The sequence below is a fragment of the Danio rerio genome, chromosome 3 (genome assembly GCF_049306965.1).
Source record: "Danio rerio strain Tuebingen ecotype United States chromosome 3, GRCz12tu, whole genome shotgun sequence".
In the NCBI taxonomy this organism is placed as follows: Eukaryota; Metazoa; Chordata; class Actinopteri; order Cypriniformes; family Danionidae; genus Danio; species Danio rerio.
In genome coordinates, this window is record NC_133178.1 from 57,351,859 (window position 1) to 57,369,079 (window position 17,221).

A 17,221-nucleotide genomic window follows, 5' to 3' on the forward strand; every position below is an offset into this window, starting at 1 on the left:
TACAGATATCAAATTAAAACCACCCAGTAGTTGGACAGCATCTTAATTTATCCAAACAAGAACCTAAATAAAACTTTAATGGATCAGTAAATAATAAATGATGGAACTGATTGCATTTATAGATGAAGTGCCCCTAATATGAGAAGATTTGATAAAGTATTTTACTCTGAACATTTACATATAACAGACAATATAAATGTATATTCTTGGCAGCATCAAAATTAAAATAAATCCATTATTTAGGAAATAAACTGAATTAATAAGTGGTTGCAAAAATATGAAGAGCAATAACCATCTGAAAAAAGTGCCATCTGAAATTTTCTTCTAAAATTAAACTTTTTAATTTTTTGAGACTTTTTTTTATTTATGTTCACTTAATTCAGATTAAAGGCAAGGAAAATAACGTACTAATTGACAAAAAGAAATTCAGATGACAGAGGTTTAAGCATCTGAACTATTCATGTACTTTCCTTGATAATCAGCTTATTCCTGTTACTGTCGCTGTTTTACGTCAAAAATGGCTACAATAGAAAGCTGAGGAGATTAAACACCAGTGAATATGAACATTACAGTGGTTTTAGGGAATTAAAAAAGAGTATTTGGAGAAAAACATTTACACTTGGTGACCCTGCTGTATTTACGGCCAAATAATTTCTACAGTATTAAGCTATAATTTAAATTAATGTATGAAATGTATATTATTTATAATATAAATATGAAATAACTAAATGTAATAACAAATATTATATAAAATTGATGCCGACAGAAAAATAAAATATAAATAAAAATATAAAAATAGTTCCACCTATACACGAACTGATTGATGTAGGCCACGTGATCGATATAATAATAATAGTAGGCTTTGTGGTTAATAATATATTAATATGGCAATACAGAGAAAAAAAATACGTTTTCATAACGTGTACGGTTCTCGCACATGTAGCCTGTGTTTGACACACATATGTAAACCACGTGCGTTTAGGGCGAGCAAATAAACATTTTTGAATAAACAATCACGCAGCAGAGTGATAACCACGCCCAAAAGTGAGGTGGCGTCATTGTGACAAGCGAGGGTCTTGTCAACACACCACACCGGCGAATCTTTCCCCTTCGCCGTGAAATGCCTAAATGATTTCCTTTCTATAGGCGCTTCTGACTGAGGAAACCCCTATGGGAAAACCATATTTTTGGAGCTGCGTCTAAACGGTCTGTCGATACATTGACTAGTGTTTATTTATCCCTTCAGGTTCTTGAACACTTACAACATGCGTCAGTGTTTCTTGGGACTTTTCTGTGCGGCATCGCTGCTTGTGACTGTCAAAGGTTTGTATTGACTTAAATCCCTTTTATTCTACATATGGCTACGTAGCGAAAGCATTGCTCGCCTTAAACTGCTTTAAGTGATATATTAAAATGCTGTCATTTGAGTTCGAAAGCTAATTCATTGCTGTGCCCTATGAATAGGCTACTGAGCACGTGTATCGGCCAGTGCAGTGCATTTGTTTTTTGGATCTGTATGTCTATGCAGTTACAGCTAGGACAACACTGTAACACTTATTGTAAAGAGTCTAATGTTGATATTTCTACAAATGTGTTCCAATATGTTTACTCTTGCCCTTTCAGATAACTAGTTAAAGACACACATTACTGTCCAGATAGCATATGTGGGCCACTTTAGGCAGTTATGCAGCACTGATGGTATTCTTTTGACCCAGAAAAAAAGGATGTGAGCCTGAAGTGGCCCACCAATGGCAAAAGGTGGACAAATATTCAAATTCATAAATGGGCCATTTAAGGCAAAGATTTGGCACTAATGGGAAAATGCAATCTAAATGTGAGCCTTATGTGGCCCATGTGGAAAATGATCAATTTGGCCCAAATGATGGAGGACAAATGTGGGCCACAGTTGACTAAAATGCAGCATAGTCACTCAAGTGTAATCTGGGTCTAATCCTAAAGTGGCTCACACGTGTACAAATATGACCCAGTTATGTTAAGACATATAGTTGAAGTCAGAATAATTAGTCCCCCTGAATTATTAGACCACCTGTTTTTTTTTTTTTTTTTACCTAATTTCTGTTTAACAATGAGAAGATTTTTGACACATTTCTAAATATAATAGTTTTAATTACTCATCTCTAATAACTAATTTATGTTATCTTTGCCATGATGATAGTATATAATATTTTAGTAGATATTTTTAAGACACTTCTATACAGCTTAAAGTGACATTTTAAAGGCTTAACTAGGTTAATTAGGCAGGTTAGGGTAATTAGGCTATCAAAAAAAATTAGCTTAAAAGGGCTAATCATTTTATAATTCTTACCCTCAAATGTGTTTTAAAATTAGAATTAAAAATGCTTTTATTCTAGCTGAAAACAAAACAAATAAGACTTTCTCCAGACGAAAAAATATTATCAGACATGCTGTAAAAAAATGTCCTTGCCCTGTTAAACATCAATTGTGAAATATTTAAAAAAAGAAAAAAAAATGAAGAGGGGGGCTAATAATTCTGACTTCAACTGTACGTGTGCCACTTTTGGCAAATATTTGGCAGAGTAAACTCTGGCTAATCTGGCTGTGAGCCTAATGTGGCCCAGAGAAAATATGGTGAATGTGGCCCAGTTATTTTAAAACATATGTGGACCACTTTTGGCAAATATTCGGCACCGTAAACTCTGGCTAATGCAGCCGTTAGCCTATAGTGGCGCAGAGAAGGTATAGAAAATGTAGCCCAGTTATCTTAAAACATAAGTGGACCACATAGACTAAAGTCACCCTCATTGAGAAAAGTGTTTGCTTTAGTTAGGCTCTTAGCCCTGAACCTCTTAATATAATTTTTTTTTGGGCTGCTGTAACATTTAAGAACTTTGTTTGAAAAGTTTATTCATTACAGCTAACAAGCCAAGTAAAAATACAATTAAATTAAATTGAGGCACATAACCACATAACCACAATTTATATCATTATAAAGATAAGTGTGTTCATGTAAACCCTATAAATGAGGACTTTTCCCTCAATCCCCGTATCCAGCAGACTCAGTGCAGCAGGTCTCCTGACCTGTCTATTTTAACTGTTAGCCCTGCTGGTAATCTGGAGGATTTAGGCAAACACAGCAGCACGGTGATGTGTCTGAATGTGAACGAACTCCTGATAAAAGACAGCGTCCGCCATTCTCTAATTCTCGTGCTGCTCCCCTCGACAAAAATGCTAGCAGCACACACACAGCTTTGCTGTATGATCGGCCCTGACAAGATCGCGGGGGAAAACATGCAACAAACCCTGTGGATCATGGAAACAAACGCATATGAGCCTTCATGAACGGCTAAAAACTGTGTGCTTGGGTCCGTGTCTCACAGCTCGGGCTTGACTCTGGCAGGTCTCATGAATAATTAAGCAGCCGGCTCTTCTCATAGGATAAGAAAACTCCGCTATGAATAATAATGAGAAACCGACGCGTCATCATTGCACTTGCAGTTCTGCGCTACGTCGCCGATTTTGATCCCGCCCCAAAAATCATTTTAAACCCGGAAGCTGAAATTAGCTGACAAAAGCTCAAAATTATCCAGTTTTTCCCACAATTAAAGCTGACAGGTGCTAACATTGTCTTAACTGATGCTCAACACACACACATCTGTTAATATATAAAACAAAGTTCTCCAGTGTGTCCTGAACCTTTAACGACTAACAGCGCATCATCTATGATGTAAGTGTGCCCAGGTGCATATTAATTGGGTAAGAATAAAGGCATTGTAAAAAAAATGTATTGTGTATTGTTTTTAGAAAGGTTTTCAAATGTGTTCATGAGGAATGTGCTTTAAGTTGAATGAGAATAGATAAACATCTTTTGTTATTAAACAAACAAACTACTAAAGACTCAGTCTTCTACAAAAGCTAAAAACATTTTATCTTGCATGCAGTTGGTCAGTAAACTCAATTAAATTTCAATTTCAATTTTCAATACAGAGCAAACATTTTTTCAACAATCAAGACAAGTCCTAACATCAGACTGCATTATCTTTTTTTTAGTATGTCAGGATCCAGTGTGCATTATTCTGTGTTCTAAAATGTGTTCAACAGGTATAAATGCTGAATGTCCTCTTAAGATCATGCCAACAAAACTTGTTGTGAGGTTTAATAGTTCAGCTTCAGCTGACTGCAGCACTTCTGTCACACATGATGGGATGGGATGGGAATCCACTGTGGGAGGAGTGCCCCTGTCCAAAGCTAATCTGATCACATGGAGAGTGTCACAGCTGACATACTGGGAGATACAGCCACCATACTGCTACATAAACTATGGCAAACAGTGTGAAGTAGCTCTCCCAGTCACTATTTACAGTGAGTTCCTCTCTTATTATTATCTGCCTTTTCATTCTCAGAAATCTCTAATAAATGTAGGCTGATGACTGCAGGTATCAGAGTGTGTGAATCTTCCTCCACAGAGACTCCAGACAGTGTTTCCATCAGCACTGTGAATCAAATAATGATGGAGGGAAACCAGTATGAGCTCCAGTGTGACATTCACAACGTTGCTCCTGCTCAGAATCTCACTGTCAACTGGTACAAAGGAGAAACTCTGGTGAATCAAACCAGCTTTTCTGACACAATCAAGAGACCAGTCAGTAAAACATCTAAACTCATGATCCATCCAGACAGAGCTGATGATGGAACTCAGTACAGATGTGAAACAGAGCTGAACCTGGGAGAAGAAGGACCTCAACCTCATCCCAAAAACACATCAACACCTCTCAGCATTGAAGTTCACTGTAAGCTTATATACTGCTAAACTTGCAAATTTGATTTAGATCCATTATGAGTTATCGAGTATGAGTAACACATTGACAATAAACAATTTGATTCATATAGTGCACAATGGGTTTAATTAATAGATTAAAAAATTATCAGTTACACCGTAATTTCATTGATGTATTGATAGCAGCTGCTCATCATGTCTTTGCTGTAGTGCTGAGAAATGTTCCTCTGTCCTCCTCAGATAAACCAAAACACTCCAGTTCAGCAGAGTACATCAGTCAGAGCGATACTGTCTATCTAAACTGTACAGTGAAGGCAAACCCGGCTGCTGTGTACACATGGCACTCAGAGCATCTGACAGAGAAGATCAGCTCCTCAGTGATCCAGTCTTCCACACTCAGTCCAGGAAACTACACCTGCACCGCCACAAACGATCTGGGAGCCGACAGCAAAGAGTTCATCGTCAGTTCTGCAGGTCAGCTTTGATTGAATTAACACTAATTCCTTTAGCTCCAGCATTTGTCGTTCATTGTTTATTCACGTTTGATTGAAAGATTTTGAGAAGTTTTTGAGCTGATATCCACGATTTTTGCAGTCAGTCTGAGCAAAACATAAAATAACTGACTCCTATTGGACTTTACTGAGTAGAAGAAAAGCAACCACTGAATAACTGAGCTCACGCGTGCCCTCTTTAGTAAGGCAGAGCTACTCAGAGCCTCACCTCTTGTCTTTTCAGTGTGGCTGTATGTCAGATTCTTACACTAAATAAGTGATAGACATACTTGAAATACATGACCTATTATATGGTGAGTAAGGACATATAATAAAAATCTCCACAATGTATAATAACATTTTAATAAAGCTTTAGATTAGCAGCATACACCGAGTAAGCAAAAGGGGCGGGCTCAAGGCAGTTTGCAAGAGATTGTGCAATAGGGTATATGGCGAGCTAGTGTTTTTCCCATACTGATTAACTTCCGGTGACCAGTTATTGTGAACTTTTTTTCCATTTTATACGGTTCCTTTTACAGCATTGATGTTGTAATGTCATTAAAATACATTCAGTTAAATAAACTTTAGCATTTATTTAGTTGCTCAAGCGTAAAACAAGACAAAAAGCCGTTTACTTGCACGCCCCCGTCAGAATCGGCAGGCTAGCACAGAAGCTCCATTAAATATACTGAGGTAAAAGAAATGCTCATATTATAAAGACATGGCGGGGTAAAATGTAATTTAATGCAGTGCTTCTTGTACAATCTGAGACTTACTTTATATCGGATATCACTCAGCTAGTGGAGATTGCTGATTTTTAAAGAAAGCAGACCTTAAACGCGCCGGTTTTTGCATTGGTATACAGTTCACCGGAAGCGCTTAACCCAGGTTACTGGCAAATTAAAAGTCCTATTAGCATGCCTCGGCATATACCCTATCTGACATGAGGCAGAGCTTGGTGCTGCCTCACCTCGCTTCCTACGCTGTAATTAAACAGGAGATACGTGAAATGCAACGATCATAAAACTTATTGAAATCAGTTGAATTATACAGAAATTGCATTTATAGCACAGATCAGTGGACAAACATTTATTTTATCATTAGTACTTATCTCATAATGACAGGTGAGGATGATGACAGGTAAAGCACTGCCTCCCCTGACTGCACGTCCCTGTCCTACACATACAGTTGAAGTCAGAATTGTTAGCCCCCCTTTGAATTTATTTTTTATTTTTTAAATATTTCCCAAATGATGTTTAACAGAGCAAAGAAATTTTCACAGTATTTCCTTTAATATTTTTTTCCTCTGGAGAAAGTCTTATTTGTTTTATTTCGACTAGAATAAAAGCAGTTTTTAATTTTTTAAACAAACTTTCAAGGACAAAATTATTAGCCCCTTTAGGCTATTTTTTTAACAAACCATCGTTATACAATAACTTGCCTAATTACCCTAACCTGCATAGTTAACCTTAATAACCTAGTTAAGCCTTTTAATGTCCCTTTAAGCTGTATAGAAGTGTCTTGAAAAATATATAGTACAATATTATTAACTGTCATTTTGGCAAAGATAAATTTAAATCAGTTATTAGAGTTAAATTATTAAAGCTATTATGTTTAGAAATGTGTTTAAAAAAAATCTTCACTCCGTTAAACAGAAAACGTGGAAAAAAATAACAGGGGCGTAAAAATTCAATGGGGCTAATAATTCTGACTTCAACTGTATATAGTCCTGGTTGGTCATTAAGATCATCAGATCATTCTTTTCTGTCAGGACCCGATGTAAGCGAATATGGGGTCGTGCTTTTGCTGTTATCGCTCCAAAGTGCTTCAATAAGCTTCCACCTCACATTAGCCATGCTCCAACTTCACTTTACTTTAGGTTTTTTAAAACCTTCTAAAATTGCATCTTCATACTTAAGCAACGTTCTGTATGTTTAGTGTTGACGTGCATTAATTTGTCACCTGATTTCTCTGCCAGCCACTAGATTTCCATTGATTTCTTACATGCTTCAGACGCTGACACAAGCTGAAAACTTCCTGTTGCATCAACACAATGACACCAAATCTCATACCTTTCTAATGGTTCTATGATCCTATTTGTAAATTGGAGGCCTTTGGCATCATTATGTCTAATGTAACAGAACGACATCTGCAATTCCATTTAGACACTTTGTGGAAACTGACTTTTTTAACACAAGTCATTTCAGGCTTTTAACTGAAAGCCTATTTTATAGGTTGGCCTATAAAATGTTATCCCTGAAACACTACTTTTAAAAATGAATTCATCTCACAAATGTCGACATAGGCTTGTATTAATTAAAAAATATATCTATTTTTAATTTGAACAAAAACTAAGGATGCACCGATTCCCGATATTTGGATCTGATATCGGTTTGATAACGCATATTTTTACTGGATTGGGTATCGGCCAGCTGGTACCGATCTAAATACCATGAAGGTAGCCTATTATAAGGCACTAGAAAGTTGTCATGTATGTCTGCTATATGCCAAATTTTCTGAAGCCTTTTTATAGTTTAATGTGAAGCACAGATGAAAATTCAAGTAGTTAACTTCATGTTCAATTCAACGCTTCCCGCCGCCACGACTGTCAATCATTCAATCATTCGCATGTCGAAAAGGCTCAATCCGCTTGTTAAGTGATGCATCAAGCTCTTCATTCACACACCGACTGCACAGACGCGCTGTGCGCCGCTTTATAGGATTATTCTCACAATGAATTTCTGTTCTCTCATCCTTCTGACTGAGTTTATACCTCCAAGAGGAATACTTTCAGTGCTGTGAATAGTTTGCATAGCCTGGCTCATAGTGGTCAAATTAATTGATTAAATTAGTAAAAGTGAATCTGACGGGCGCAAGATCATTAACAGAAAAGGGAATGTTTATTAGGTAAAACTGGCCTTTTTAATTTAGTTTGAGTCAAACCTGCAGGAAAATATCAGGCTTTGTTTAAAAGCTGATTATTTTACCAACAATAGGGTCATTAAAGTGGTAGCCTATTATAGATCACAAAAAAATTAAAAAAGGAAACATAAGCTGGAGCACAAGAGATCAACGTCATAACGAACGCTCAAGTAATGTAGCCTAGTTTACAGCAAGCATCATGGTTTTAGTTAGATTGTGTCATCTGTCAGTAGGCCTATGGGTTTGTTTGTTTTTTACTAAAGAAGATATATTATTTGAGTTTATCACCAGAACTAAACCGTATTATGTTTAAAAAAAACTGCACAGTATCGGGATCGGATATCGATACTCAGAAGTTTGATATCGGGATCGAATTGGTTAAAAAAAAAAATGCTATCGTGCATCCCTAACAAAAACCCTGAAAATGAGTACGTAAGCTAGCATGTGTTTGTACTATTTTAGCATGGTTATACAAGTTGATTATCTTTTATCTCAGTTTTAATTCATTATAAAGTTCATTCTTTATCTACAGGTTGTTTTTGCTGTTTCGAAAAAATCTTCACATTCACATTTAATTATTTAACAAGCACTTTAGTCAAATGCAAATAAGGAACAGTTCAACAATAGTCTTCTGTAATTATCCGTCTAGTGGTGTTATGTTCCTGCCAGGCTGTTCCAGGACGACCGCTGCTCTTTGTTTGTAATAAATCAAGTAGAGTCCTGCTTTTGTTGAGGAAGCTGTCGATGCATTCATCTGATGATAAAACCAGCTATGTCATTTCTCCCACAGGCTGGACCACAATATGGGCTATTGTTATAGCTGCTGTCGTGTTGGCAGTCCTGTTGGCAGTCATCTCTTTTGTAGTATTCAAGATTAAATGTCGTCAAAACTATGCTGTTCAATGAACTTGCAAGAGATGACCCCAATGCAGGAACGTCTCTTCGTGGAGATCCTGAAAAACTTGAATGAGTTCCGTTCTATCAGCTCAACAATGGAATCCGATGAACGGTCTACTTAGGTTAACTGTGTGTAAGACTTTTCTTCTGAAAATAATTTTCTTATTTATTTATTTATTTTATTTATTTGTTTGTTTGTTTCCAGCTACGAACGTAATTAGACTCCAATTTTAACCGCTCATTAAATTTTGACTGTTTCTGATTAGTAACGAGTCACATTCATCAAAAGTTAATACATTTGGATATTCAGTTATTTCAGACACGCTATACTTTCAGGTATTTGTTTATTGTTGACCAATTGTCGTATTGAGTCCATGCGTGGCCAATTTACGTCTGCACGGCTGGGCTCACAAGCTCGATTCTTAGTCAGATGTTTGCAGGCAACTGGCCCCCCAACTGCTTGCTCTTTGACAGAAATGGTAGTCTACCAAGTCTTTTAACATGCAACCTGCCAGATCAAGTGATTAGTAATCAAAAGGCCTACAACAAAGTGCCCATCGCTCCATTTACTCGTGATCCAAATATCTAAAATCAACAAAAAGTGCTTAAAATTCTAAAAGCCTGATATATTGTAAGATTTAAATTTTTAAAAGCCATTATGTTCTCACATTTTTATATTATTGTTTGTGTTTATTAGGCAGTATTCTGTAGTAAATGGTCATTTACACTAATGGATGACCTACTCATGGTACACATGTAATAATAGAAATAATAATAATAATAATAGTCTGTTCCACAAACTATTGTTTAGAAATTGTACTGTAGGGATATTTTACAGATTGAACCCAAGGAATGACCAGTCCAAGTTTTATCCCAGAGAACTTTACAGGCCTCTTACACACCTATCAACTGAGTAACTTAACTCTGGGTGGAGTAGGAACACCTTTCAATTACTGTTATCTGTATGAGTATCGTTATTGGTGTACCATAAAAATGCACCAGCTCTCTACGGGATTCCACACAAATCTACCCTAAATTTGGTGAATCCACCGACGCCTTTCATTCACGTTTGAATGAGAACCACAGAGTTCTGTTACTACCCACTACTTCACAGACAATCCCTGGTCTTTAATATTTTAAATCTTCCTACCTTTTTACTTATTGATCAAAGGTGTCACCAGTAAGCCAATGCCACACATACTCCACCAAAAAATGTGGCCATATTTTACAGTTTGAACTAAATGAAAGACCAGTCTGTCAGATGAAGAAGAGCCGGAGTCAGAGATTCAAATTAATAAAGTTTACTAATGATAGTTAGCAGATTCATCAGCAGAAGCCAGCTTTAACACTCACAATGAGTTCCTAGGCCACTCTGCGTACAATCATAAATCAGCATCAATTATACTCTTACATATCGCCATTAACTGTGCCATACATTTAGGTGTTTTAATCTGGTTAAAACACAAATAGAATAGGAACATTTTCACATGGGTGCGTGCGTACAATTCTGAACAATTTCTCAAGCATATAGACGTCAGACATCCACTAGACTCTTTAGAGCTGACCCCAGACCTGTGAAAATTATCCACAATTGAATAGAACACACACACTCACACACACACACACACACACAAAAGTACAGTCTGTTTTTTACCCAAGGATGAGTGTACTCTCAGCAGTCTTATCAAAACTGGTTAAAAACTGGTACAATCTACATTCAGGCAGTTATATTATCACTACACAAAGTCTATCTGAATAAACAGAAAAATCACTTTAGTCAGTATTAACACAATAATAATTATAATATCAAAATCACTTTTGACAGTATTGACACATAGCAATACACATAGGAAAAGTGATATTTTCAAGCCCTTCAGTTCCACTTAAGGCCTCCATGACCTCTGACCAGGTTTGGTGGCTCCTATAAATAGAGTTACAAAGAGAACAGGCACTGAACATTCTTATATTACATTAAGCAATGTGTTATTTGATATTTGATTCAATGTGTTATGATACTTTTCAGAGGTGGAAAGTAGTGAAGTTTTTCAAACTAATTTCAAGAAGAGCACGTGATATAATTGACTGCAGCTGCCCACTCATCTACATTCATTAGTTAGCCAATCAGATCTATCCTAACTCACTATAAGTAGCCTAGCTAGATTTACTCCCTTCGTTTTCCAAAGAAACCCCCCTTCCACCCCTTTCTCCTCCTTTCCTCCTTTACAAAAGGGGAGCTCTTGAGAACCACCTGATCTCGTACTCCCCTCTCATGCTCTATGTTCCTGGTGGTAGCCCTGGGCTCAACTTTCTCCGAGCTCAGGGTTCTCTCCCGGAACAGCATGCCAAACCTGCTAACAGTTGTCAAGCAATATCTAAGTGTGAACTCTTGAAATTAATTACATTTACTCGTGTTACTGTCGTTGAGTAATTCAATTTTTTTGTGAATTTATACATTTTGGAGTATTGTTTAAAAAGTGTCATTTTACTTTTACTTGAGTATTATTTTGCCCTAAGTATTGTACTTTGCTACATTTTAAATCATGTCCGTTACTGAGTTTAAAAAAAATGTACAAGTATAAAAGTAATGCAATAGGGTTAAAAAAAAATCACACTCGTTAATCACATTACAGAAGAAGACATTAATGCAGTGATTGATAAGCAAGACACTGCATGCACCAAAGAGAGAACACATTTGCTGTAAAACAGTTTGTCCAATTACTGTTGCGGGAGTTTGATGTAATCGCTGGATTTTAGAGAGTTTATTAGTAACGTCCCTGTCAAACCCAGCATTGACAAGGCAAGCGAAATGGCTCATTATAAATTAAGTCATGGTGTGCTCTTATAGAGAATGGGAATGTGCATAACATGCTCTACAAATAAAGAAGAAAAGCATATATGAAAATGTTTTTCTGGGGTAGCTTGTTGATGCCCTGTAAGTTACGGATAAACTCGTATATTTATTTGATCCGCTATGGATCCGCTCCACACTGTAAAAAATGGCCGTGATTTCAACAGTAAAAAACTTTAAAAATGCCACAATAAAAATCCGTAACCTGGTTAACAGTATGTTTCCTTAGTATATACAGCGAACAGCAGTAAATTGACTTCCCATAATTCCCTGCATGCCATGTCACTTTTTATGCCTTTTGTTGACATTAATATGGATGTTTTTAGTTGTTTCTCCATCAGTTATGCACGTTAGAGATGAATGTTACATCTAATGTTGATTAACAATGTTTATTTATTGACTTTAATTTTATGCAAGGCAAGGCAAGTTTATTTATATAGCACATTTCATACACAATGGCAATTCAAAGTGCTTTACATAAACAGGAATAAAAGAAACAAGTAAAATAAAAATCAAAACAAATAATAAAAATGCGTAAAAACAAAACAAAACATAAAAACAGGTAAAATGTGATATAAAAGAATGAAGAAGAAGAGAAAAACATGATAGTGCAATCTGTCGGACGCAGCACAGTGCTCATTCAGTAAAGGCACAGCTAAACAGATGTGTTTTCAGTCTTGATTTGAATGTGCCTAATGTTGGAGCACATCTGATCATTTCTGGAAGCTGATTCCAGCAGCGAGGGGCATAGTAGCTAAAAGCCGATTCACTCTGCTTTGACTGAACTCTTGGAACTTCTTGTTTATATGATCCTAAAGATCTGAGTGATCTGTTAGGTTTGTATTCAGTGAGCATATCTGTGATGTATTTAGGTCCTAGGCCATTTAGTGATTTATAGACCAGTAATAATACTTTAAACTCTATTCTGAATGTAACTGGCAGCCAGTGTAAAGACCTGAGGACAGGTGTGATGTGCTCTGATTTTGTGGTTCTGGTTAGAATTCTGGCTGCAGCGTTCTGGATGAGCTGCAACTGTCTGACTGTCTTTTTAGGAAGACCAGTGCATCCAGTATTTTATGCATCTTAAAATACTGGTGTTTAGTAGCTGTGTGAATGACACTGAGCACCTTCTATAGACTGATACACTGTTCTGCTTGTGGGAAAAGTTGTTTGTGATGAGCATTGGTTCATCTTTCCCATCACCACCTGCATGGTGTTAACGTGTCTATCTGTGTAACAAAAGATGTGTGGATGTTGGTAATTCAAAACACAGACATATTAAATTAATTACATTTGCTGGATAAATGTGAAATAACTTTTATGGTTTTTACTGTATTTTTAACGGTGAAACACTGTCAACCACAGCTGTCAGTTTTTTAGCGTAAATTTTACGGATTATTTTTTACAGCACCTTTCTACTTGGAAAGAGCTTTTATAAAGCCATAGTCTATTTTATTCTGAGTGTTTGTGAGATGTTTTTCAAAAGATATTACTATTATTTTTATTTTTGGTTGTGCTTTTAATTGTTTTACATTGTGCACACCTGCACAAACATGGCCGACCACAACTCGGCGGGACATATAGGTTCCTAAGCTCTATTGGCATAATTTGGAACTTTATGATGTAGAAAATAAATGAATGAATAGAACGTGGAAAGTTTAAAATGCTAAAGAATAAAAGCATCTTCAATTCATTGTTCATCATATAATATTCTGGCTTTTTAGACTATAAACCTCATCACACATGGGCACTGCAGTCAGTAAAGCCTGAAATTATCGTAACCTGCACTCCAGGCCCGGATGGGCTAATCGGGAGGACCGGGAGAATTCCCGGTAGGCTGGTCTGTTTTTTGGCCGTGAGGGCCGGTGTCCCTAGCTCCAGAATCTGTTGCTCTCAGCAGTCACACTTTTTAAATTGATGTATTTATTTACTTGACCACAGTCTTTTTATTCAATATTTTACCGCAGCTCTGCTCTTTTTATCGATTTTCTCGCAGCCTCGTGACCATTTGAGGTTCTAAAGCAGCTGTTTTCTCAAAAAAAGAAGTGATAGTGTAATTAGAAACTGAATTGGAAATGACCTTATTTTAATAGTCAGTCGTAAACTGAGGTGGGCCGGTCTGAGGCTTGAAACTCCAGGGCTGAAAAGGAGTCCCACTCCGGCCCTGCTGCACTCTGATAATGTTCCGTATAATTATAGGCGAAATTGTCTGTAGTGTATGAGTGTGTGTGTGAATGTGTGGATGTTGCAGCTGGAAGGGCATCCGCTGTGTAAAAACTTGCTGGATAAGTTGGCGGTTCATTCCGCTGTGGCAACCCCAGATTAATAAAGGGACTAAGCCGACAAGAAAATGAATGAATGAATGAAATAACACAATCACAAAAAACAAAACTACTTATTTTCATGGGGTGCCAACTTCACCATTTGCTTGTAATAAACCTGTTTGTTTTTCTTATGTTGAACACAAAAGAAGATATTTTGAAGAATGCTTGAAACCTCTTGACTTTCATAGTATTTGTTTTTCCTACTGTGAAAGTTATAATCATATATTTTAGATGTCATTTTTTTATTATAATTATTTTTAGGGGTTTTCACCTTTATTTTTGAAAGGACAGTAGAGAGAATTGACAGGAAAGCATGGGGAGCAGAGAGAGGGGAAGGATTGGCATAGGACCGCAAGGCAGAATCGAACGCGGGTTGCCGTGAGCACCGGAGTGCATGTGTCGACGCACTAACCACTACACCACTGGTGCTGACTTTTAGATGTCATTTTTTATATTGAAAACAAAAGCTGTCATGGTCTGATCTCTGTGTGGAGCACTGGCTGTTGTCAGACTCTGTGTGTACTAAAATTGTACTGAATAATTGTAATAAGTTGTATGATGAAAATCATACTTATTTCGGTCAAAGTAACTTAAATAATACGAAAGTATTTACTGCACAAACCTCATAGTATTAAATGTTGAAAGTAACTTGTCCAACTGTGTTTGGGACATGGCTAATGTTAGTTAGCACCAGGATTAGATATTAATGGGGACTTGGAGTAAAACTGTCAATGCACAGTTTAGCTAACATGACAGATGTTGCGTTAGAACTCGGGAACAATAGTTTAACACAGCACACATTTTTGCTACTGAAATAAACAACAAAAGATTCTGGTAACCAAATAAACTGTTAAGATCTGAGCGGTACAATTTAATTTATGTCATGCTTTAGACCGTTGTTTCTCAACCACGTTCCAGAAGGACCACCAACACTGTATGTTTTGGATGTCTTTTTTTGTCTGCGACACCCATTACAGGTTTTTCAGTCTCTGCTAAAAAGCTGATGATCTGAAACAGGTGTGTTTGCTTAGGGAGACATGGAAATGTGCAGAGCTGATGGTCCTCCGGGAACGTGGTTGAGAAACACCGCTTTAGACCAAACCAAAGGTTACTGACCTAGTTTACGGTGTTTATACACTTAATTGGGTTGAGCTAACAAGAGAAAAAGAGCTATCAATGGGTTTACACTTTATCATGTCTGAATGTGATGAATGTACATGAACATGACATGTTTTTAATGCAGTGCCATGTTTTGTCTTTGTGCTCTTTTATTAAAACATTTGTTTTTCCTCCTGCCTTAAATGTCTCTTTTTTGAGTTTGTTTTTGTATCTATGACTGATTATAACTGACAATTAGAGTAACAGACTAATACTGTACTACTAGCAGAACACAAGACATGACTTGCTCATCAGAATTCTTTTGTCTGGGAAAAGTATCAGCTCTGTTAGTCATTTCCCTTCAAGGTCAATAGCGCTCGCTCAATTTCCACTAAATGAGATCATCTGTATTGCCCAAATGATATTATTCACTCATTGGGGTCTACGTTGTTGTAAACAACATGAGTCTTCTGAGAAGCACAGAGAAGTGATGAACAGTTTGTGTGTGTTTTGTGTAGGCCTGAGTTGAACAGTAACCTGTATGACTGCACTGCCAAAAATGTGTGCAGTGCAGTGTTGCCATAGTGACTGCTCTACAGGGAAGAGCTCTAAAGCGGCTTGCCAGGACTCAAGCAAATAAACATATGGAAGAAACACACAGGTTTAAGTATTATAAAACATCAATGAGGCTATATAAATATTAAAGGAGATTTTTCAAAACAAGGTAAAATATGCTGAGCATATGCATGCTGGTCTAGCTGGTCAACCAGCTTGATTCTAGAGTGATTTAGCCATATGCAGGCTGGTTGACTAACTAGTCTGCAAGGATAAGCAGAATAAAGTGCATCCAGAAGGGTTGTTTTTGCAGAACACTGCACTGCTTCATGTATAGCTGCTGATAAGTCTTTCTGCCATTATTCTGCGATAGCAGCCAAGTCTTTCATCCTTAATAAAAGGTCATGATTTGGTTATGGGGGTCTCCAACAACAGGCTGAAATGCATAAAAGGTCAAAAAACACTTTTATTGTCTTATAATATGCATTCATTTTTACCTAATTATCCCGATGACTCCCATATGATTTGGTTAGTGATTCATTTGTTTCCAAACCCCTGCTTTGTGTGAGGCTAATCTGCGCTGATTGGTCCAATGACCTAGTCTGTTGTGATTGGTTGACTGCGTTCAGGGCCCAATGCAGGAATGCAGTTAAACACCAGCACATTACTTGACTCTTAACCCTACACTGCAAAAAAAATTTCTTACTTAGATTTTTTGTCTTATTTCTAGTCAAAATATCTAAAATTTCTTATATCAAAAAGCATTTTCTAGACAAGCAAAACGTATTGTCTTGTTTTGAGAAATAATATGCCAATATTGAGAGAGTTTTTCCTTAAAACGAGCAAAATAATCTGCCAATGGGGTAAGCAAATTAATCTTGTTTTTTCTTTTAACGTAAGATTATTTTGCTTACCCCATTGGCAGATTATTGTGCTTGTTTTAAGGAAAAACTCTCCTAATATTAGCATATTATTTCTTAAAACAAGACAATATGTTTTGCTTGTCTAGAAAATTCTTCTTGATTTAGGAATTTTTAGATATTTGGACTAGAAACAAGACAAAAAATCTAAGTAAGAAAAGCATTTTTTGCAGTGTAACGCCAGGTAATAACAATGACACACATTCAGTATTAATTCACGCAGTGAAAAAGTTGAACTATTTTGAATAGTGGCCATAAAAAAAGACAAATGGATTTGGAATGCATTTAAATCGATAAAGGAAGAAGCACGTGTCACGTTTTCAACGTGGTTTTGGACGCAATATGTGAATATCCCCAAAGGGATTTGACCTGAGAGATACAGTACAAGCACTGATCTATAATAGATGAGT

The 17,221-nt window shown here is 36.7% G+C and overlaps 1 protein-coding gene across 1 annotated transcript; it reads left to right on the top strand.

Moving 5' to 3' along the window:
* The first annotated feature begins 1,054 nt into the window (after window positions 1–1,054).
* LOC566194 (intercellular adhesion molecule 2) lies at window positions 1,055–10,186 on the top strand. Its single transcript, XM_689464.11, has 5 exons — window positions 1,055–1,323; window positions 4,081–4,341; window positions 4,446–4,769; window positions 4,997–5,230; window positions 8,960–10,186. The coding sequence occupies exons 1-5, from the start codon at window positions 1,266–1,268 to the stop codon at window positions 9,073–9,075; spliced, it is 993 nt and encodes a 330-aa protein (XP_694556.3). The 5' UTR covers window positions 1,055–1,265; the 3' UTR covers window positions 9,076–10,186.
* The last annotated feature ends 7,035 nt before the right edge of the window (window positions 10,187–17,221 follow it).